General features: G+C 46.2%; 2 protein-coding genes across 3 annotated transcripts in view; both read right to left on the reverse strand.

Annotated features, from left to right (window-relative positions):
• Wdr88 (WD repeat domain 88) overlaps positions 1 to 10,627 on the reverse strand; it is a 36,394-nt gene extending 25,767 nt beyond the window's left edge. Inside the window, exons 1-2 of the mRNA XM_076932175.1 lie at positions 9,577 to 10,627; positions 3,018 to 3,128 (exon numbers count right to left, since the gene is read on the reverse strand). Of these exons, the coding sequence (XP_076788290.1) occupies positions 3,018 to 3,128; positions 9,577 to 10,614 (1,149 nt within the window). The 5' untranslated portion in view covers positions 10,615 to 10,627. The remainder of the gene's footprint in view (positions 1 to 3,017; positions 3,129 to 9,576) is intronic.
• A 1,178-nt stretch (positions 10,628 to 11,805) lies between these two features.
• Gpatch1 (G-patch domain containing 1) overlaps positions 11,806 to 22,296 on the reverse strand; it is a 43,128-nt gene continuing 32,637 nt past the window's right edge. The window contains exons 17-20 of one of the 2 annotated variants that reach the window (XM_034523702.2): positions 19,966 to 20,073; positions 18,790 to 18,887; positions 16,703 to 16,851; positions 11,806 to 12,072 (exon numbers count right to left, since the gene is read on the reverse strand). In XM_034523702.2, coding sequence (XP_034379593.1) covers positions 12,042 to 12,072; positions 16,703 to 16,851; positions 18,790 to 18,887; positions 19,966 to 20,073 — 386 coding nt within the window. In that variant the 3' untranslated portion in view covers positions 11,806 to 12,041. The remainder of the gene's footprint in view (positions 12,073 to 16,702; positions 16,852 to 18,789; positions 18,888 to 19,965; positions 20,074 to 22,296) is intronic. The other variant, XM_076932185.1, reaches the window with a different exon arrangement.

Below are 22,296 nucleotides of genomic sequence, written 5' to 3' on the forward strand. Positions count from 1 at the left end.
GGAAGTTCCCCAAATGGAATTTCTCAGCAGGGCAGGGCACACTCAGGCTACCAGCCCCAGCTCAGGAAGGAGGATTGATGCTGACCGCTGGGATCCAGTCTCTCTGGCTTGGTGCCTCTAGAGGAGTGTTTCTCAACCTGTGGGTTGAGAACCCTGGGAGGAGGTCCTAACAACCCTTTCACAGGGGCCACCTAAGATGATTGGAAAACACAGATAAGTATATTACAACTCATAATGGGCCGGGTGATGGTGGCTCACGCCTTTAATCCCAGCACTTAGGAGGCAGAGGCAGGCAGATTTCTGAGTTCGAGGCCAGCCTGGTCTACAGAGTGAGTTCCAGGACAGCCAGGACTACACAGAGAAACCCTGTCTCAAAAAACCAAAACCAACCAAACAAACAAAACTCAAAATGGTAGCAAAATTACAGTTATGAAGTAGCAATTTTATGGCTGGGGGTGGGGGTCACCAAAATATGAGGAAGTGTGTTAAAGGGTCACAGCATTAGGAAGGCTGGGAACCATGGCTCTAGCGGGAAAACAACACCCCTCACCCCAACTCCACCCTTCTCATGAGATTGTAAACTACACGCCTCAAAGTCTGAGCAAAGAATAAAGCGATTGCAAATTCAATAGTGTCCCCATGTGGCCAAAAGAAGGAACAGCAGCCGAGGACAGCGGTTTTGAGCTTGGCCTTTTGAAAAGCCAGCGCCTGTGAGGTGGGAGTTTGGAGGGTAAAATCCTGATCTGGTTTTGATTAGTTTTGTAGGAAGTTTTTTATTTTGTTCCCTTTTCCTGTTGAATACGAAGCTTAGCAGGGCCTTGTGTATATTAGACAAGTCTTCTACTCTGAGCTATACCCCCAACTGAGTACTAGCCAGACTTAGAAAGTGGGGAGGAAGAAAGCACTGACTGACTGTGAGGAAAATCAGGGGAGTGTGACAGTGGGTTGGAGATGAAACTTATGATGGTTACATCTTCTGTATTTCTGTGTGGTCCCAATTCTTTAAGTGTAGTGTGTGTGTGTGTGTAACAGAAAAACAAAACACACAAAACAAACAAACAAACAAAAACAAGCAGATACAGCTTTTTCAGCCACAAGTCCCATGAGTCCTTCAGATGAACAGCATACTATCAGAGTTACCTGTATTCTTGCTTGGGAACCCCTGGTAACTACTGAGGGCTAGAAAGGGCCTTATGGATCCCAGAGAAAGTGAGTGTTTTCCCACAGTGAGATCTTGGCCTCTGAGTGCACAGGTGTCCGCAGGGTAGCAGCAGAGGGAGGTATGGGAATCCACAGGGGTTGGAGGTGGGCAAGGCGAAGCTTGGCACAGCCCCACCACACAGCTGGTCCTCTGAGGCTGCGGCAGTTCAGAGGACCTCAAGAAGTGGATAAACCACCCAGGGTCACACAGCCATTGGGTCCCTATTATAGTGTCTGAACTGACCTGGGATAGTCCCAAACCCTCTGACCTGATCCGTCTGTGCCTTGGCACCCACATACGACAAGATACTTCTCTGAGGACATTTGTAGGATCGGGGACTCTACTCTGTCCAGGTACCCGTGCCAGAATCTGAAGCACCATAGACAGTCTTCCACGCTGCTGCTTCTCAACTCAAACCAGAAGACAGCAGAAAACCCCAGAACTGAGTGTCCTCCCATGTGGCCCCAGCCCATGGTCATCTTCAGCCAAGTCCTTGCTGGCCAATGTTACCCTCCATCCCTGCTCCCTCGTCTCTGTCAGCACGGCCACAGAGACCTGTCAGGGCCTGCTGGACATGAGCACCAAATCCTAGAAGCACAGAGGCCGCCTCTATGCAGCCTGGCCTGAATACCACTCCCTGTTCCTGGTTCTCTGCCACTGAACAGCCAAGCATTGATCTGCCTCAGACCTGCCTCTCTATTCCATCTCTCTGGGTCAGAACCCAGACCTGGCCCCCATTTGTCTTCTGTGAATGCCTAAGGCCTGGATATCACAGAAGTGGCAGGAATTCACGGTGTGCTTAAGTCTAATAAGAATTTTGTATGGCATCTAAAAAAACAGGACAGTGGAGATGGCTCAGTGGTTAAGAGCACTGACTGCTCTTCCAGAGGACCTGAGTTCAATTCCCAGCTCCCACATTAGGCAGGCCCACAACTTTCTGGAACTTCAGTTCCAGATGATCCAAAGCCCTCTCTGGCTTCCAAGACCCTGTATACACACACACACACACACACACACACACACACACACACACACACACAAAATAAAATGAAAACAGATTTAACAAAAAAGTTTAACACAACTATACAATACGAGATCAGTATACAAGAATTGAGTTTTCCAGATGCAAAGGAGACACAGAGAAATAACAGTTTGCCCAAGGGTATGATGGCACAGGTCTGTAATTCTTGTATGTGGAAGGCTGAGGCAGGAAGATTGTGAGTTCAAAGCCAACGTGGGTTACATTAGCAAAACCTTGCCTCAAAAATTTAAAAAAAAAAATGAAAAATTAAGATTAGGTCTGGAGAGACAGCTCAGTAGCTCAAAGCACTGGCTGCTCTTCCAGAGGACCTAGGTTCAATTTCCAGCATCCACAAGGTGGCTCACAACAATCTATAACTTCAGTTCTAGAAAGAAATCTGATGCCCCCTTGTGGCTCGTGTAGGAACTGCACAATGCGGTATGCAGGCAAAATACCCATACACATAAATAAATATATCTGAAATAAAATTTTAACCAAAGAAAATAACACATAGCACAGTGACTCCCAAGTAGAAACCAACAAGGACCCCCCTCCCCAAAGCTGGGGGCTGTCAGCATTGTGGTCTTCAGCCCCAGCCCCCACTGTGCTCAGAGCCACAGGCTGGCTGTCCCTAGGTTTTTTCTGAAGACTCAACACTGGGGTGGGCTCCTTTATCTTGCACTTGCTCAGAAGCCTTGGCAAACCCCAGAACATAAAAGCTCGATGCTGTAGAATTCTCCAGCAGAGGGGCAGAAATGTCTGAGTGCTAGGAGACCTTGTTGTCCTGCCACCTACCCACAGCTTCACTGTGCAGTCATAGGAGCTACTGAGGAACCTTGTGTCGTTCATACAAAAGTGGCAGGAACTCACGATGTGGTCATGCCCGATCAGAATTTTATACGGGATCTAAAGAAAAGGATGGATAAAACCAGTTTAACAGTGTTGCTGGATGCAAGGACAACATGCAAAACAGGCAGTGTTTATAAGAACATCACACACACACACACACACACACACACACACACACACACACACACACACAAATTAAGGAAAGCATCCTAGCACAAAAATGATGGGCAGGAGGTTGTTGTATACCTTGAAAAGAATGAAACAAAATTGAGGACCTACATAAACAGACCAGCATCCCATGATCACAGTTGAGCCGATGAAATCATGCTAAAATATCAGAGGTCTTCAAAAAGACCCACAAGTTCACACTACCTCATCAGATTCCAAGATGGTAATGAAATCTTTGTAGAAAGTGACAAGCTGATCTTTTTCTATGTGCTTTTATTCTTTATTTTTTGAGACAGTTTTTTTAATAAAGCTCTGGCCATCCCGGAATGCACTGTTAGATCAGGTTGGCCTGGAACTCACAGAGCTCTGCCTGCCACTGCCTCCTGAGTGCTGGGATTAAAGGCATGCAGCACCACACCCAGCCTATTTACATGTACTTTTAATTTTTATTTATGTGTGTGTGAGTGTGTGTGCACTGGGAGGCTAGAAGGGGGCATTGGCTGCCCTAGATGTAAAGTTACGAGTGGTTGCGGGCCACCCAACATGGGTACTGGGAAATGAATTCAGGTCCTCTCAGAAATGAATGCATGCTCCTAACCACTGAGCAATCTCTGCAGTCAAGCTACTTTTAAAGCTTTTGTGAAAATTCAAGAAGAAAATTCACCAGTCTGTGAGTGGGTGAGATGGCTCAACTGGTGAAGGTGTTTAGCGTCAAGTCTGGTGACTTGAATTCAGTCCCTAGGACACACACAGTATAAGGAGAGCCCCAACTTGTCCTCTAACTTCCAGACTCCTCCAACCCCACAGCAGTGTCAGTGGTATCTGCCTGTAATCGACCACTGCACCCAGGAGGCAGACAGGGAACTCCTGGGGCTGGCTGGCCACCTAGCCCAGCCTAACTGGTGAGCTAGTCAGCCCCAGGTCCCACTGAGAGATCTTGTCTCAAAACCAAACAAATAGAAACATCCAGATAGGCTGGACTGTGTGGCCCCAAGCCTTTAATCCCAGCACTCAGCACTTGGGAGGCAGAGGTAGTCAGAACTCTGTGAGTTCAAGGCCAGCTACTTACTACAGAGTAAGTTCCAGGACAGACAAGGCTACACAAAGAAACCTTGTATTGTAAACAAACAAACAAGAAACACCAAAGTAGGGAGTAAGGCTAGAGATGAGGCCAGTGCAATTCTGACATTCTGAACCCAATCACCAGGACCCACAAGGTGGAAAGAGAACCTACTCCCCATAAGTTATTCTCTCTCATTCATATGTGCACACCCATTCTCAACACACTAATAATAACAAAAATATCCAAGTGGATGGGGTATGAGGAATGACACTTAATGTTGATGTGACACACACACAAACACACACACATGCACATACACACACTCATGCACGCATGCATGCATGCACTCATAGATGCCCATTCACATGTGTATGCACACACATATATGCACACTGCACATACACACACACATGCATGCACACATGCCCACTCCAGCACACACACACACACACACACACACACAGGAATGCTAGTTTACATGACATGCACATACACACACACACACACATGCATGCACACATGCCCACTCCGGCACACACACAGAGAGAGAGAGAGAGAGAGAGAGAGAGAGAGAGAGAGAGAGAGAGAGAGAGAGAGAGAGGAATGCTAGTATACATGACATGCACATACAAAAATGAGAGAACAAGCTTTTTAAGCACATTTTCTGGAAAAACTAGTTATTTACACACAAGGAAACAAACATACTTCTACCACATATAGAAACGAAGTCAAAATGGAGCAAAAGCTTAAATGTTGAGTATTGAAACTCTAAGACTCGGAGGAAAGCAAAGGTGTAAATGATCTCTACTCTTGCCTTGGTGGCTTCTTAGATCTGACACCAAAAGACAACAGTGAGAGTAGAAGAACTGATGGCATCACAATTAAAATCACTCGTGCTTGTGTTTTCACCAAGGGGGAAACGACAGTAAGAAGTCGTCTTGAAACCCTAAACCAAAAAGTAAAGTTGGAAGAGTCACCACGAGGAAGGACAGACGGAGGACAGCCAGGGCGAGACAGAGAAGGCAGTTCACTTTCTGAAGGTGCTTTGTCAGTGAGACTATTTCTACTTGGAGAAGAATCTACGTGATCACCGAGATCAAAAGAGGTCTGCGGCAGAGTATAGCGCCCTCTGCATTTCAAACAAACTCCCTGGCATGGTGAAACCAGTGCCAGGACCCCATTTCCAACAGTTATAAAGACAGAGCATCGAAACGCTTCCCAAGGAGGCCACTAAATCTCCTATGAGCGGTATGTAATGACTCTCCATCCCAGAGGGACAGACAGACGGGTAAACCGTGACTATCGTCCACAGATGAGCCAAAGCTGCTGCTGCTGTTCCCTTCCTGAAAGATAACTTCCATGTCTGGAGAGACAGAGGAGCCAAGTCACCAGTGTTGTGGATTTGGTTTAATACTTGCATTATGAGTTTACCAAAATTGCACGAGAATTCTGCATGTGAGACACTGAGGGTCCCTCCAGGGACTTTAGGATTCGAGGGCAAAGGGATCGCCGAGGAAGAGGCAGAACTGCCGTGCAGGGGAAACAGAAAGACCAGGCTTGACATTTAAGGAGGTGTGCGCATGTGAGTACAGGTGTCTGGGCAGGCCAGAGGCTCTGTCCCCTGGAGCTGGATTCACAGGCATTGAGAGCCACCTGACATGGGTGCTGGGATTTGAACTTTGGTCCTCAAGAAGAATGGCACAAGCTCTTAAATGCTAAGCCAACTCTCCAGATCCAAGGAGCACATCTTTAATTGCAGCACTCAGGAAGCAGAGGCAGATGGATCTCCATGAGTTCAAGACCAGCCTGGTTCTTACACAAAGAATTCCACATCATTCAAGGATACATAATGAGACAAAAAATAAATTTTTACTTCAGTTAAAAAGCATCGCGTTGCAAAGGATATCATCAAGAAATTACATATCTGGCCAGGCATGGTGGCACACGGCTTTAATCCCAGCACTTGGGAGGCAGGAGCAGGCATTTCTCTGTGCATTTGAGGCCAACTTGGTCTACAGAGCAAGTTCCAGGACAGCCAGGGTTACACAGAGAAATTCTGTCTCAACAAAACAAAATTACACATCTGAGATGGGGCTTGTACTTAGAATGCATGATGAAATATGCATTTTATTTAATTGTATTGTTTTCTTCTTTGTGTGCACAGTGAAGTAGCAGAGGTACATGTTCATACATGTGGAAGGTGTGTCTGTGTGTGTGTACAGACTTTAGGCTGATACCAGTAACCCTTCTCCACCTTATTCTTTGAGGAAAAGTCTCTCAAAGGTTCTCAGTCAAACACAGAGCAGATAGACAGAGGATCCAGATATCCCATTTACCCCCTCTGAGTCTGATATCTCAGCATTCACATGTGTGCTGGGGTTCTAAACTCCAGTCTTCTCACTTGTACTCAAAGCACTTTAACTACTGAGTCATTCACACAGCCCCCATTCCCTAATTGAGATGTCTCGTGTAGCCCAGGCTAGCCTCATGCTTGCTATATCATCAAGGATAACCTCAGATCTCCTTCTTTTATGTATTATATTTATCTACTCTGTGTTTGGATGCACTACACAATGGCACACCTGTGGCAGTCGGTGCACACGTGGGAGATCTGCTTCTCTCCTTCCATCGAGTGGGGGCTGGGGATTGAACTTGGGCCATCAAACTTCATAGCCTTTACCTGCTGCACTGCCTGGCATACTCAGGCTTCAATTTCTAAGATTTGTTTATTCATTTTATGTGTATGAATGCTCTATCTGCATGTGCCTCTGCAGGCCAGAAGAGCGCATCAGATCCCATGATATGATGGTCGTGAGCCACTCTGTGGTTGCTGGGAATTGAACTCAGGATCTCTGGAAGAATAGTCAGTGCTCTTAACTGTTGACCCATCTCTCCAGTCCCACCCTTCAACTTCTGATCTTCCCAACTCTAGTTCCTGGGTGCTGAGATTACTGAGATGCACCTCCATGCCAGCTTTATGCCGTGATAGAGATTGGACACAGGGCTTTGTGCACAGTAGGCGAGGACTCTACCAAGGACCTAAATAGATGTTTCTCCAAAGATAACCAAGTGGTTGGTTGACAGATAATGTAAAGTGACTGTCAGCATCATTAGTCACCAAAGTGATGAAAATGAGGGCCTCGGAGTTGTATTATGTCATTTGCATTGAAATGGCTTAATAAGTGTGGACAAGGTTGTGGACAAGTTAGAGCCTCGCACATTGCTGGTGGGAATGTAAAAACGTATAGCCAAGTCAGAAAAATAGTTTAGCATTTCTTTACAAAGTTAAACGTGGGGATTGGAGAGACATCGCAACAGTTAAGAGCCCTTCTTACACTGGGTGGAGTGGAGCACACCTTTAGTCCCAGCATTAGGGCAGAGAAGCAGGCAGTTCTCTGTGAATTTGAGGCTAGCCTGGTCTACACAGTGAGTTTCAGGACGACCAGGGCTACATAGTGAAACTGTCTTTAAAAAAAAAAAAAAAAAAACTAAGGAGTGCTTCTTGTGGGGGCTGGAGAGATGGCTCAGCAGTTAAGAGCACTGGCTGCTCCAGTTCCGAAAGAGCCAACAACCTCACACGGGTATATGTGCAGGCAAACAACAATGCACATAAAAGGAAAGAAAGAACGAATGTTTCTTGCAAAGTTCACAACTTCCTATAAAGGGATCTGATGCACTCCTCAGGTCTTGTCAGGCATCTGTAGTCACATGTGTGACACAGACACACATGTAGCCATTAATAAAAACACATCTTGTTGTTTTTTTTTTTTTTTTAAGTGAAACATATGGAGGCTGGAGAGATGGCTCAATGGTTACAAGCACTGGCTGCTCTTGCAGAGGACCCAGGTTCAATTCCCAGCACCTCTGTGTTAACTCACAAGCATCTGTAACTCCCAGTCCAGAGTTCAGATGCCTACTTCTGGCTTCTCCAGGCTCTGCTGCACACGGTACATACACGTATATGCAGGCTGACACTCATACACATAAAACCAAATACATTTAAAGTTAACTATGTGAGTTAAAATATAAGGCAGCCGATTTACACTCAGGTATATAGCCCCAGAAAGTTAAGGCCTCCACACAAAGCCTGTGCATGTGCACAGCATTCATCTCAATACAGATATCCACCAAGTGACAGATGAACACACAAAATGCCAAAGCCCTACAAGGGACTATTATTTGGCAAGAAGAAGAAGAAGAGGAAGAGGAAGAGGAGGAGGAGGAGGAGGAAGAAGAAGAGGAAGAGGAGGAAGAAGAAGAGGAGAAAGAGGAGAAGTTGTTGTGATAGGCTGTAGATATAGCTCAGAGGTTAAGAGCACTGACTGCTCCTTCAGAAGTCCTGAGTTCAATTCCCAGCAACCACATGGTGGCTCACAACCACCTGTAATGGGGATCCGATGCCCTTGTCTGGTGTGTCTGAAGACAGCTACAGTGTACTCACATACATAAAGTAAATAAATAAATCTTTTTTTAAAAAGTACAGACAGATGCTCAGTGTGTATGAGCCTTGAAAGCACTGTGTTAAGGGGAAGAAGGCTCCTCCGACCCTCACACGCACAGAGCACAGTGCTTTGCTTGGTTCTATTACTCTCTAGAATGACAAATCAGAAAGTAGTAGTGGCTTGCCTAGGGTTAGCAGGGTGAGTTGTTTTCTTATGAAAACAAGAAATGACTGATAATTGCTAACTGGTTTTGGTGGGTGGGAGATATGACTGGAATGTTCCAGAGTTGTGATGGCTACACAATATGAAGATATTAAAAAAAAAAAATTGTGCAGTGTATGCCTTGCTCAGTCGTAATGTATGGTGCAAGAACTATAGCAATAAAGCTGAAAATCAAAGATAGGGAAGTCGGAAGAAAACAGCCCATCCCTTACCTTGTTCCTCCCACAGCTAAGAATCATGGGATAGAGCCATGTCAGGATTCCTGACGCTGAGTTGAGGAAACACGAAAGGATGGAGGGAAGGAGACAGGGTTTTGCTCTCTACCCAGGAAAGTGGAGGTGGATAAAGTCATACACAATTGCAGGGGACTCCCCGGGATGTAAAAGGGTGCATGGAGCTGGGAATGTAGAGGTTAAGGCACTGGTTACCAGCTGGTGGGTGACTCAGACAGCCTCGGGCATCACCAATGCCCTCCAGGGGCTGCACAGGCTACTATCGCCCCTCTGGCTTCTACAGAGGCTGCAGTGGGAGGGGCCAGAGTGGATGACGGGCCTCATTCAGGTAGCTGGGAGGCCACTTGGGTCGTTTGACATTGGTAAGTGGTTCTGACCTTAGAGAGAGGCTGCTGGTTGCCCCAGAACTTCCTCACTGTTGACTTGCGGTGCTTGTCACGTGGCTTATGATCCTTGTCCAAGGCCAGGGGGTCACGAGAGGACAGATTATAATACCGACGGATATCTGGGAGGGACAGCTTGAAACGACCCAATGCTCTCATCAGAGTGATCCATGGCAGCGTCCTTCTCTGTCGCACCCTGGCAAGATTGGCGGAATAAAGTTCTCTGTCCTCATTGTAATCCAGTATTTCATTCATTGCACCAGAGCTCTTCCTGCTATCGGCAGAACCCCTCTTGCTATCAGAGGAAAACCACCTGCTATCAACCGAACCCCTCTTGCTATCAGCGGAAAATCTCCTGCTATCGACCGAACCCCTCTTGCTATCAGCGGAAAATTTCCTGCTATCGACCGAACCCCTCTTACTATCAGCGGAAAACCCCCTGCTATCGACCGAACTCCTCTTGCTATCGGCGGAAAATTTCCTGCTATCGACCGAACCCCTCTTGTTATCGGAGGAAAATCTCCTGCTATCGATCGAACCCCTCTTGCTATCGGCAGAACTCCTCTTGCTGTCTACTGAAAGAGACCCCTTCCGCCAATTGTCATCGTCAAAATCCAACTTATTGTACTCAAGAGACCCCTTACGCCAACTGTCATAGTCAAAATCCAAGTTCTTGTACTCAAGAGACCCCTTACGCCAACTGTCATCGTCAAAATCCAACTTCTTGTACTCAAGAGACCCCTTCCGCCAACTGTCCTCGACAAAATCCAACTTCTTGGGCTCAAGAGACTCCTTCAGTTTAACACTCCTCTTCAGCTTCTTCTTCTTCTTTTTCTTCTTCTTGACATCAGCAGAACCCGTCCCGGCCTGGTCAGGGCTGTTCTGGACCTCTCCTGTGTCATTCGTCATGTCATCAGTAAATTTTCTGCTATCTTTAGAACCCTTCCTAGTCTCTCCTGAACCCGTCCAGGTCTCTCCAGAACCTTTCCTGGTGTCCCCCGAGGCTTTCCGGGGGACTTGGGGTGAGGCCATCTTGGAGCCTGCCCTGTCCAGCGGGAACGGTGGTACCACGTGCCCACACCCCGCGCTAAGCCCTTTGGATCCACGTGCTGCCCCGGGTTCTGCTATTTACCTGCCCACGTCCTGACTCGGAGGCTTCAGGCAGGATTGTTCCCTTCTAGACCAGCCTGGGCTACATAGGAAGACCCAAGGGAAAAGGGAAGAGGATCCCGGAGGAAATGAGGGAGGGGGATGGGTGACAGAAGATGCCTCCCAATGCAGAATACTACTGCCCCTAAAATGTTCTCTGGTATTTTGGACACATGAGGAAGGAGACTGAGGTGCAAAACCAGGGATCTTACCCTTGTGCCCTCCTGGACTCTGGCTTTCTGTCACTGTAAATCTCTGTCCCTTTGTCTGTGGAAGAGCTCATAGCACACCCACTTTTGTGTCTGATAAGTTATGGCATGACTTGGAGGGAATAGGATGCAGCTTCTGGGGACCATTTGTGTGTTGACAAGGGAAAGATTCATTACAATTCATAACAGTTATAGTGTCCGGTGGTGGTGGCGCACGCTTTTACTCCCAGCACTTGGGAGGCAGAGGCAGGCTGATTTCTGAGTTCAAGGCCAGCCTGGTCTACAGAGTGAGTTCCAGGACAGCCAGGGCTACACAGAGAAACCCTGTCTCAGGGGGAAAAAAAAAAAAAGCAAAAAACAAAAACAGTGATAGCAGAAGAAAAGATTGGATGTAATAATTGTGAAATATAGAGGGTTCTCACAACTGGGTGGTCAAACAAAGCACAGTCATCTTCCTTGCTTCTCATTGTATAAAGTTTTCTGCACTTTGGTACCTAGCACATGCCCACCCCCACCCCCAGCCCCACCCTCACCAAGGTGCTGGGACAACATCATTGCCTGGCTCAGTAAGTTTCTACCACTCAACCTGCCCAGCTCTGCATTTTGTCAGCCAGTGGGACCCAGGCTGTGGTGCACACTGCCCTGCTCAGTCTGCCCACTGAGATCCAGGAACCACCAGCAAGAGGACGCTTCTCCCAAGGATGGGATGGACAACCTCTTCTTTTACCCCTCCTCTGCAAGGCCCAGCTGTCCTTATTGGCATCAGCTATCTTGACACGGAAACCAGAGAAAAGCCTTCACTCTTCTCTCCTTTTTAAAATCTCTAGGACATTCCAAAAGAAATCAAGAAGCACATTTTTTTTTTAAAGCCACTTTAATTAAACTGTTGTCTTTTATCCCTCTAACACAAACTGAAGTTAAAAATAGAAATCAATTTCTGCAACCTTTCAGGGCAGCCTTTGAAATGTCAAGGTTTAAAAAAATTATTTTACAGAAGGAATTTACATATAAATACAATCTGTTCACTGTATGAACTGGGAAGTCAACGCACTTCAAGCATGGAGGAGCCTCTAGAGGGAGACAGGCCAGGGCGGAGCTCCATTACTGCCTGCTTAGGGGGAGACACTTCAGTCTGCAGAAGAAAACAGGAGAGAGAAGGAGAAAAGAGAATGAGACACAAACTAAAAACCAAATGCTTTCATGGTGCCACACCCCAGCCCTTAGCCCAGGTTGGCCTCAGCCTCCCAAGTGCTGGGATTACAAATGTGACTCACCACTCTGGGCCTCCATCCCTATTTTATGTTTTAAGATTTACTATAATCACTATTACATTATGTATGCATGCCTCTGTGTCTGTGTCTGTGTGTGTGTGTGTGTGTGTGTGTGTGTGTGTGTGTGTGTGTGTGTGTGCGCGTGCAGGTGCTCTCAGAGTCAGGAAGGCACCACATCCCTGGAACTAGAGATACAGGCACAGTGAGCTGCTTGCTGTGGGTGCTGGGAACAGAACTTGGTCCTCTGTATGAGCTGTGTTGCTGATCCCTCTCTTAGCTCCTTGCTCCTCATTTTAAACGCTTCCTCCGGTTATTTCCAGGGCACACAGAGACCTGCAAACCTATACCTCGCACCAGGTCCCACTTCTAACAGCAACTCCCGATGCCAGTTCCACACACTCGCCTCATCCATCACATGACTTTGGAAAGGAACAAAAACACGCTCACTTTGGGGGCCTAATGCTTTTGGATTATCAGTCTGAAATCTCAGTTTCAGAATCCAATTAAGTAGGTGCTGGGCATAGAGGTGTGCACCTATCATCCCAGTACTTGGGGGGTTAAGACAGGAAGACCACAAGCTCCAGGTCAGAATGGGCTAGACAGCAAGACCTTATCACAAAAACAAAGAAAAAAAAAGGGCCAAGTTGAATGGAAAGAAAATGCATGGCTGCTGGACTCAGAGTGGGGCTTCACTCTAGGAAGAAAAGCGAAGACAGAGCAGACAACCTGCTGCTGTTGCCTAGGTAACACAGAAGCACCTCCACAGCCAAGCACTGAGAGCTCATGTGACATGATTCCATTAGGGCTTGGGGAGCTAGCTCAGTGGCACAGCATGCATGCAGGAGACCCTGGGCTTAATCCTCAACATTGCATACACAACAAGGGGAAAAGCACACACAACTAGATTAAACATGATTTCTTTAAATAAAACTAAAACTTAACAGGAGCTGGGTGGGCATGGTTGTGCGCTCTGATAATCCAAGTACTCAGGCCTGATGCAGGATGTGAGCTCAAGGCCAGCCTGGGCTAAAGAGTGAGATACTGTGTTTAGAAAGGACAAAGGTAGGAAGATGGCTCAGAAGGTAGAGCACTTGCTCCCTAGCTCAATGAGTCTGACCCAGAATCCACACAGCCAGGGATAAGCGACTCCCACAAATTGGTCTCTGGGGGGACACAGTAGGAAGTCTTAGGTCTAAAGAAGACAGTAGGACCCCAGCCTCTTCCCAACACAGTGGTGGCCTCAGCACAGGCCAAAGTCAACAGGGACATCTGAGTAAGGACTGGACCCCTGTAAAACCAGGAGCCCAAAGGTAACTTTTCTCATTACAAGTTGACTGTCTTGGGTATTTGTAACAGTGGTGAGAACACAGGTGCATTGACAGCAGTCTAAAGACCTAAGGATGTGTCTCCAGCACCAGCAGTACTGACCACATACACTGCCTCTCAGGCTTTGTCCTTGTTTTTGTTTTTGTTTTTTTTTTGGGGGGGGGGGATGGGGGGAATGAGATCTCATGTAGCTCAGGCTGACTCAAACTTGGTATGTAGGTCATGGTGACTTTGAACTCCTGATACTCCTGCCTCCAGCTCTCAGGTGCTGGGATTATAGGCAGATGCCTGTTGGGAACCCCACTAGCCCACGTTCAGGCGCCAAAAATGTTGAGGCCCGAGCTGCCCCACTTTGGGCGGCCAAGAATGTTGCGGCCCTCTCCACTCCACACTTGGTGGCCACTGTTTCCCGGCCCAAGCTGTCGCTCCGGCCTGCGGGTCAGGGTTCAGCAAGAGAGAGAGTGAGGACGAACTCGAAGAATAGAGACCAGACAGAGTGTGATTCAATCCCGTTTATTCTTCAGTCTCTCTTCCTAGTCCAAGTCCCAAGTCTTGAGTTCCTAGTTCCTAGTTCCTAGTTGTACTCCTCTTGTTCTCTTCCGAGTGTCTAATGTCTACTCCTACTCCTAGTGTCTGAATCTCTGTTACTCCAAATTGTTCTAAACTCTCCTGTCTGCCTCGCCTTTTATATGTCTCACTTCTAAGCCACGCCTTTTGGTCAAGCCTTTAAGTCATGCCCTTAGGTCTTGTCTCTAAATCTGATCTCTAAGTCACACCTTTAAGTCACACACCTCTAATCTCACACACCTTTAATCTCACGCACCTTTAATCTCAAGGTATCTAAACCAAGATTATCGGAGTGTGCGCAGTTGTTGTAGGCTATTGTAATCCAAGTCTCATGTCAGGGTATATGGCTCAAGATGGCTGCAAAGCTGATAGCCGCTTTCTGCTAAAAGTCAGCTCCCAACAGATGCCAACAAACTTTTCATGTTTGACTTCAGTTTTCCATGTCGGTTAGCACACAGCCACCTGCCTGTTCTCTGTCTGCCCTAATCCACTCCGTGCTGGACACTGATCACCAGCCAGCCCCTAGGATGGACTGTACCACCAGACTGAGCCAAAAAAGCTCCTCCTTCCTCAATTTGCTGCCTGTCAGTTATATTATCACAGCAGCACAGAAAACTGTTCATGGATCTTTAGAACTGGTTTTTAGGAAGAAATGTGATAAAATTAAGAGCTGCAAAATAGAGAAAACCTAGAAGGCTGTAGAGTTTTCTAGAGCCTCTCTGTTGTCCTGCCTCTCTGTCTACATTCTGTGGGAGTCAGAAAGGCAGGACAATCCAGACTGTACTCATGAACATTCAAAAGCAGACAGGACTCCACTGGGAACTGAACTAGAGGCCATGCATGTCAGTCTCTGAAAAATGGGGTGGGGAGGAGGCTGGAGAGATGGCTCAGCAGTTAGGAGCACTTGCTAATCTTACAGAGGATCTGGGTTCAGGTCATGGTGCTGACATAGCAGCTCACAACCACCGTAACATAGCTCCAAGGGATCCAACATCCCCTCCTGGCCCCTGTGGGCACTATATGCACATGATACATATACACACAAGCAGGTCAACAGTCATACACATAAAATAAATCAATCTTTATATATATATATATATTAAACATGCACATCAATGTGTATACAATGTGTATAAATAATTTCATGTATATTGCATGTGTATGGTTGTGTGTTTGTATGAGTATGTGTTTATATGATTATGTGTGTACATGTATGCATATATACAATCACATGTGTGTATGATTGTATGGGTATATATGATTGTTTATGTGTATGTACATATATATAGTTGTGTTTATAAGATTATGTGTGTATATGATTACATGTATGTGTGGATATGACTATGTGTGCATGTATGTATTTATATGTGGGCATGTGTGTGCATCTGTATGTAAAAGAATTTTAATCCAGCAACATGGCTGCTCTGGCAAGAGATCACATCCAAAGACCTTCTAGTTCTATGTGATCTGGCTGGAATGCAGACATACCCTTAGTATACACCTTTAATACCAAACAGTATAGGTAAAGTTAAAAGGAAGGAAGCAGCCATGTTTGAAAATGATGTCTAATTGAGGGACAAAGTGTCAAATCAGAGAAAGATTTGATTGAATGTGTCAGAGATAGGATACACCCAACTCTCAAGAGAACAGCACAGGAAAAAGAGAGGGGCAGTTTGAGCAGGATAGTTTTACAAAAACAGGTGGCAAGAGAACAAGCTAGATACAGGTGAAGACAGAACAAACTAACAAACGAGAAGGAGCCAGAAAATTAGGACATATTGCCAAAAGTAGTATAAGGCCAAGAAGAGCCATTCAGTCAGAAGCCAAGAGAAGCCAGTTTGAGTCAGTCAGCTTGGAGAGGAGTTTGGGCCAGAACAGCTGAGTTGAACCAGCCAGCCAGAGTTCAGAAAGAAGCAGAGTGAGCTTATTCAACAGTAAGCCTCTGAGACAACAATTACATCTGGTAAATAAAAGTTACATTTATTTGTGTGTGTGTGTTTGTGTGTGTGTGTGTGTGTCTATACAAAAATCTTGAAAGTTAATAGGAAACTGATTGAGGAGGTTCATATGGAGAAGGGAGCTTTTTCTGCTGGGTTTGAAGTTTTTCTCTCTGTTTCTGGTTTTTTGTTTTGTTTTGTTTTTGCTTTTGTTTGTTTGTTTGTTTGTTTTTGAGACAGAGTTTCTCTGTGTAGCCCTGGCTGTCCTGGAACTCACTCTGTAGACCAGGCTGGCCTCGAACTCAGAAATCAGCCTGCCTCTGCCTCCCAAGTGCTGGGATTAAAGGCGTGCGCCACCACTGCCCGGCTTTCTCTCTGTTTCTAGTCCAACCCCACTTTGGGTTTTTGAGACACAATATCATACCATGTGGCCCATATTGTCCTCACATTTGAGATCCTTCTGCCTCAGCCTCCCAAGAGCTTGGGTAAAAGGTGAGTGCCACTGCCCCTAACCAAATTTCTCATTCTAACACTGTGCTCAAAGCAAGCATAATGAATACCCAGTAGGCCTTTGAGGTTCTAAACAACCCTCCCTAGGGCTTAACCATCATCCCAGCAGCTCCAGGGTGGACAACTCTGCAGTCCCTCCCCCAGGGCTTACCTTCGTAGCAGCTCCTGCGGGGACAGCTCTGCTGGCCCTCCTGCATCGCTCCCGCTGTCACTGCTGTCTGTACTCTCAGAACTGCTATTTTTTTCTGATTTCTTATTCTTTTGCTTACTTTTGTGTTTGTGTTTCTTATGTTTCTTTTTCTAGGAAAAAAGAAAATAAAAATGAAGGTTAGGAAGCAAGAGAAACAATAGATGCTTTCTTTGCTGACTCGATGGAATGAAGCTGAACAAGGTCTGGGGCTCAGATAGTAAAGTTATTGCTGACCAAGCTTGATATATGAAAAGCAGGTGTGGTAGTGCAGGCTATTGCTCCATCCCAGCATCAGCAAGCTCCAGGTTCAAAAAATAAGAGATCCTGCCTCAAAAAATAAGGTGGGGGAGGGGCAGGCATGGTGTGTGGTGGCCTGTACTCCAGCACTCAGGGCACAGAGGCAAGTGGATCTCTGAGAGTTCAATGAAAGCCTGGACTACAGAGTGGATTCTAGGATAGACAGGGCTATACTGAGAGAACCTGTCTCAAAAAAAACAAAAACCTGAAAAAAAAAAAAAAACCCCACAAAACACAAAAAAGGTGAATGACTGAATATGATGCTTGACCTATATATACACGATCAAACACACACACACACACACATACACACACATACATACACACACACACACACCTAACCCAGGAGTATGAGGTATAACTTATTGGTAGAGCCCCTGCCTAGAATCCCCCAGTGAGGGCTGGGGGGTGTGGCTCAGTGGTAAAGCTCCTGCCTAGAATCCCCCAGTGAGGGCTGGGGGGTGTGGCTCAGTGGTAAAGCTCCTGCCTAGAATCCCCCAGTGAGGGGCTGGGGGTATGGCTCAGTGGTAAAGCCCCTGCCTAGAATCCTCTAGTGAAGTGTTGGCAGATTAGCTCAGCAGTAAAATGCTTGGAATTTGCCTGAGAAGGTCCGAGAACTTAGCTCAATGGTAGAACGTTGTCATATGTAATAACCTGGGCTGAAAAGACAAAAACCATCTACACTAGGCATATATTTAGATGCTAGAGCTGTTAAACAACACAACTTTTTTTTCTTTTTATTTAAAACTTTAAAAAAATTAAAATTTTCCTTTAAGGTATGCATTGGCCTAATGGTGACACCCAGAGCTAATAGCTGTGACACATTAAACCATGTACATGCTGGAATCCCCAATGTGTCAGGAACAGATACAGTAGAGCCACACAGATGCAGGCAGGACCTCATGGCCACTCTCAACCCCCAACCTCTGAGGAATCTGACTTGTCCAGGCAAGGGAGAGGGAAGAGAGTGGCAGCGGGCGGGCCGCTCGCTGATGGGCAGGAGTGAGAACACACAGGGCTGCTTCTCCAACACTGGCTGTGCATCCTTACTCCATGCTCAGGCCTGCCTTCCCCCTGTAGCCACTCCGCTGCATCTTCTCACCAACTCCGATCCTGGGCAGGGACACACAGGTACTGGTACTGCCACTAACTATGGCCAAACTGCAGGTTATAAGCCATAAAGAATACACGGATGACAAGAAAAGTCACTTACAGTGAGATCTTTTGTCTCAAGCTTCTTTCCCTTCAAATGGCCACTAAGGCCCAAGAGCTTAGTCTATGGTAATAATGATGTGGATGTGAATGGTTTTATTATTTAATATGTAATGTTTACTATAAGGTACCTCAAATCCTTAATTTTTTTTCTTTATATTTTCACATGTATGGGTGTTCTGCCTGTGTGTGTCTTGTGCACAGTGCCTGTGGAGGCCGGAAGACGGTGTCTGATCACCTGGAGCTGGAGTTGTAGACAGTTGTAAGCCAGGTGACAGAAACCAAAGCCACCAGGGTACTTAACCACTGGGCTACTCATGCCGAGAATACAGCTATGTGTCAGCATGCTTGATTGGACACAAATTTCTTTTTTCTTTTCTTTCTTCCCTCCTTTCTTCCTTTTAAATGCTACTACTCAAAATTTGCTACTCTAAAAGCAAACAAAGTTTCTGAGAAACAAGCAGCACTGGACACGACATTGCCTCTCCCGGGGCTTCTCAGAACGTTCCCACACTCCTCTACACTAGAGAGACACTCACCTTCTCTCTCTTTCTTCTGTGTTCCTTCTTGCTCTTGTGTCTTTCTTTGCTCTTCTTGGGTTTCTCTTTTGGAGGTATGTCGAGTTTCTGGCGAGTGTCTGGGGAAGAAGGTGTGATAAGCCATGGGCAGCAGGAGACAAGGAAGATGACCATTTACAGAGCCCTGCCACTTTCTAATCGTGTTGTTAGTCAGGTATTTCAAAATGGCAGCTCCCCAAGGTTTTCTCTGATGCTATTTTTTGTAAATTCATATCCCCCAAGTAATCCATACACCAAATTCTTATTCACTATTTTATGGATATCAGGGCATTCTGGAAAACAGGCACAAATAGACCACAGAGCGCTTCAGCCACTAACACTAAGCTGGGACCAAAGATCTGTGAACCAAAGCCAAGAGAGACATGCTCACTGGGATTCTCTGAAAGTTGGGCTAAGTGGCCAAGCCGGTACTTAGGTGGGAATACGGCAGGAAGCAGCATGGTGGGCAATGGAATCACATGCTGCCTACCTGACTGGGCCATGTGACCATACTTGTTAGCCTGGCTTTGAAAGCCAGGGCCAAAACCAGGCTGAATGTCTTCATGGGGGACATGAGCATATACAGAAGCTGCTAAAGGCGCTGGGGAAGAGGGATAGCCTGTGCTTAGAGCCAAAGGAAGCCAATGTTCAACAAACCTGAAAATACTCCTTTGTCCACAATGCCCCTCCCTTTTCCCTGGCTGGCCTGGAACTTTCTCTCTGTGTGTCTACATCAAATTGGCCTTAAATTCAGAGACCCTCCTGCCTCTGCTTCCTGAGTGTTGGGATTAAAGGTGTGCACCACCATGCCTGACTCTGACTTCTCCATTTCCAAAAGTGGTATTTTTATTTTTAAGACAGGGGCCTGACTAACCTCAAACTTGTGATCCTCCTGCCTCAGTGGCTCGAGTGCTAGGGTGCCATACCAGCTTTGAAAAAAAAAACATCCCAAAGCTGAGATAGAAGGACACTTAGAGCTTCGACACTGTAAAGGGACAACTGTCCCGCAGGCAGTCCATAAAGGGAGCAGTGTCTGTGCGACTGTGATCAGAAACACCGGGAGCACTTGGTGCTGTGGGATCGGGTAGATGGGTGGAGGGACATTGGTGGGGCTGTTCCTTTGCAGGGAGGGTACATGGGGATGTGCGCTGGACTCACTGGGGCAGAAGACAGGAGGCAGCCGAGGTCCAAACTCTTCTCGCTCATCAATCTGTACCTTTTGGATGGGGAAGGGGGGTGCAGGCACACAAGGCTCCTGTTCAGCAGCTGAAAAACACCCACAGATTAATTTCATTCATCTGCCCAGCACTAATGCATTTGAGTCTTGGTGTCTTTTGCTTCCGAATAGTACACTTTCTTTAGTCTGCTGAAGCAGCAGAGCATAGGGTGGTAGACATGATGGAGGCCACCTCTGCCTGTGGACACTGGGCTGGGAGGTCAGCTACATGAGGCCACACAGATCCAAGTGGCATGACAGGTGGTCCACAGGAGGCCACCGTAGATAGCCAGAGAACTGCACTCTAAATGATTTAAATGGTAGCTGAGAAGCTCACTGGGAAAAGGCCCATACGAGAAGATACAAGCTTACCAACAGGGGTGAGAGACTGTGTCCCACTCATAAACCTCACTCAAAATATACTATCATCAGAAGAAATAGTGAAAATAAAGGATTCTTTTCACAGTAAACCAGCTCCTCCAAAAAGATAGACAGACTACTCCACTGTCAGTCAGAAGAAGCATAAAGATGCAAACTCTGTATCAGGAGTGTTAACAGTGGTCCTTTCTACCCTTCTGTACCACTTCTGGCTTTCTTTTTTGAGACAATCTTACATAGCCCAAGTTAACCTCCAACTCACTATGTAGCTGAGATGGCCTGGAGCTCTTGAGCCTGCTGTCCATACACCAGTTCTGGGCCATGCACAGTTTATGCAGTACTTGGACTGAACCCAGGTCCCCATGCATGGGAGGCAGACACTCTACCACTGAGCTCACTGCCAGCCCTATACTTTTTAACTTTTATTTATTTATTTATTTTTTAAACAGGCTCACTATTGGCTGTCCTGGAACTCACTATTAGGATAAAGCCATCCTTGAACTCACAGAGATTCACCTACTTCGGCCTCTCCCAAGTGCTAGAGTTTAAGACATGTACCACTCACTATGCTTTCAAACTTCGAGTATACATAATTTTGTAACTAAAAACAATAAGGATTTTATCTATAGGAAGGAAAAAAAGAACTGATATTGCAACCATCTAAAATAAATATTGTAAGGGCTGGAGAGATGGCTCAGTGATTAAAAACACCATCTGTTCTTCTAGAGGTCCTGAGTTCAATTCCCAGCAATCACATGGTGGCTCATAACCATCTATAATGAGATCTGATGCACTGTTCTGGTGTGTGTGAAGAGAGCGGCAGTGTACTCACATACACAAAATAAATAAATCTTAAAAGAAAAATATTATATCATATCCCTGTGTAGGACCCTGGTTAAGGGCCTTCAGGATTTATACTCAGGTCTACCACAGACAGACACAAGGGCAGACAGACAGATGCAGCAGACAGAGAGAGCCTCCAGTGATGCAGATTAAAAACTGCCCACAGCTCCAGCATTCCAAAGTTCTCCCTGCTTTGTCTGGAACACTCAAGGTGGTGCACGGGGCAAGCAGGCCGGTCTTCTGGGCAAGTGTGGAGCCAGGAAATGAGAGCAGAGCTTCCCACCAGGTTAGTATGCCATGGCATGCCTGCTGGAGCCGGCCGAAGTATAACAGTGGAACCTGAACATCCTTACTAAATGCATTTCCAGAACTCTGACACTCCCTCAGCAACCAGGGAAAGAAAGAAAGAATTAGGGCTGGAGAGATGGCTCAGGGGTAAAGAGCAATGGCTACTCTTCCAGAGGACCTGAGTTCAAGTCCCAGCATCCACATGGAAGCTCACAACTGTCTGTAACTCAAGTTCCAGGGGATTTGACACCCTCACACAGACATACATGCAGGCAAAACACCAATGCACATAAAATAAAAAGATAATTTAAAAAAAGAAGTATTTTGCCCAAGCTAGATACTGAACTCTACCCCAACCCTTAAAAAAAAGAAAGAAAGAAATTTAAAGAAAACTTGTACTTTTTCAATTCTTAACTAGGCTAAGTTGGGAAATTAGTATTGTCAAACACAACTATCTTTAAAAGATACATCAGAGATTTAAACTAGATTTTTAAAAGATCCAACGCCTGAGACCTTACTCAGACACATTAAAATCCAGTGATGAAAGTCCTGAGAGCTGGCACAGGTCCTAAAATGCTTGCCACACACGCACGAGGACCCAAGTTAGAGCCCAGAACCAACACAAAAAGCCGAGTGTGATGGCATGCACTTGTAAGTTCAGTGGTGGGAGACGTGGGATTCTGTGGCTTGTCAGCTGCTTAGACAAACTGAGGAGCCCCAGGTACTATAAAGACTGCATCTCAAAAAGCAAGGGGGTTGTTTAT

The sequence above is a fragment of the Arvicanthis niloticus genome, chromosome 1 (assembly GCF_011762505.2).
Source record: "Arvicanthis niloticus isolate mArvNil1 chromosome 1, mArvNil1.pat.X, whole genome shotgun sequence".
Classification (NCBI taxonomy): domain Eukaryota; kingdom Metazoa; phylum Chordata; class Mammalia; order Rodentia; family Muridae; genus Arvicanthis; species Arvicanthis niloticus.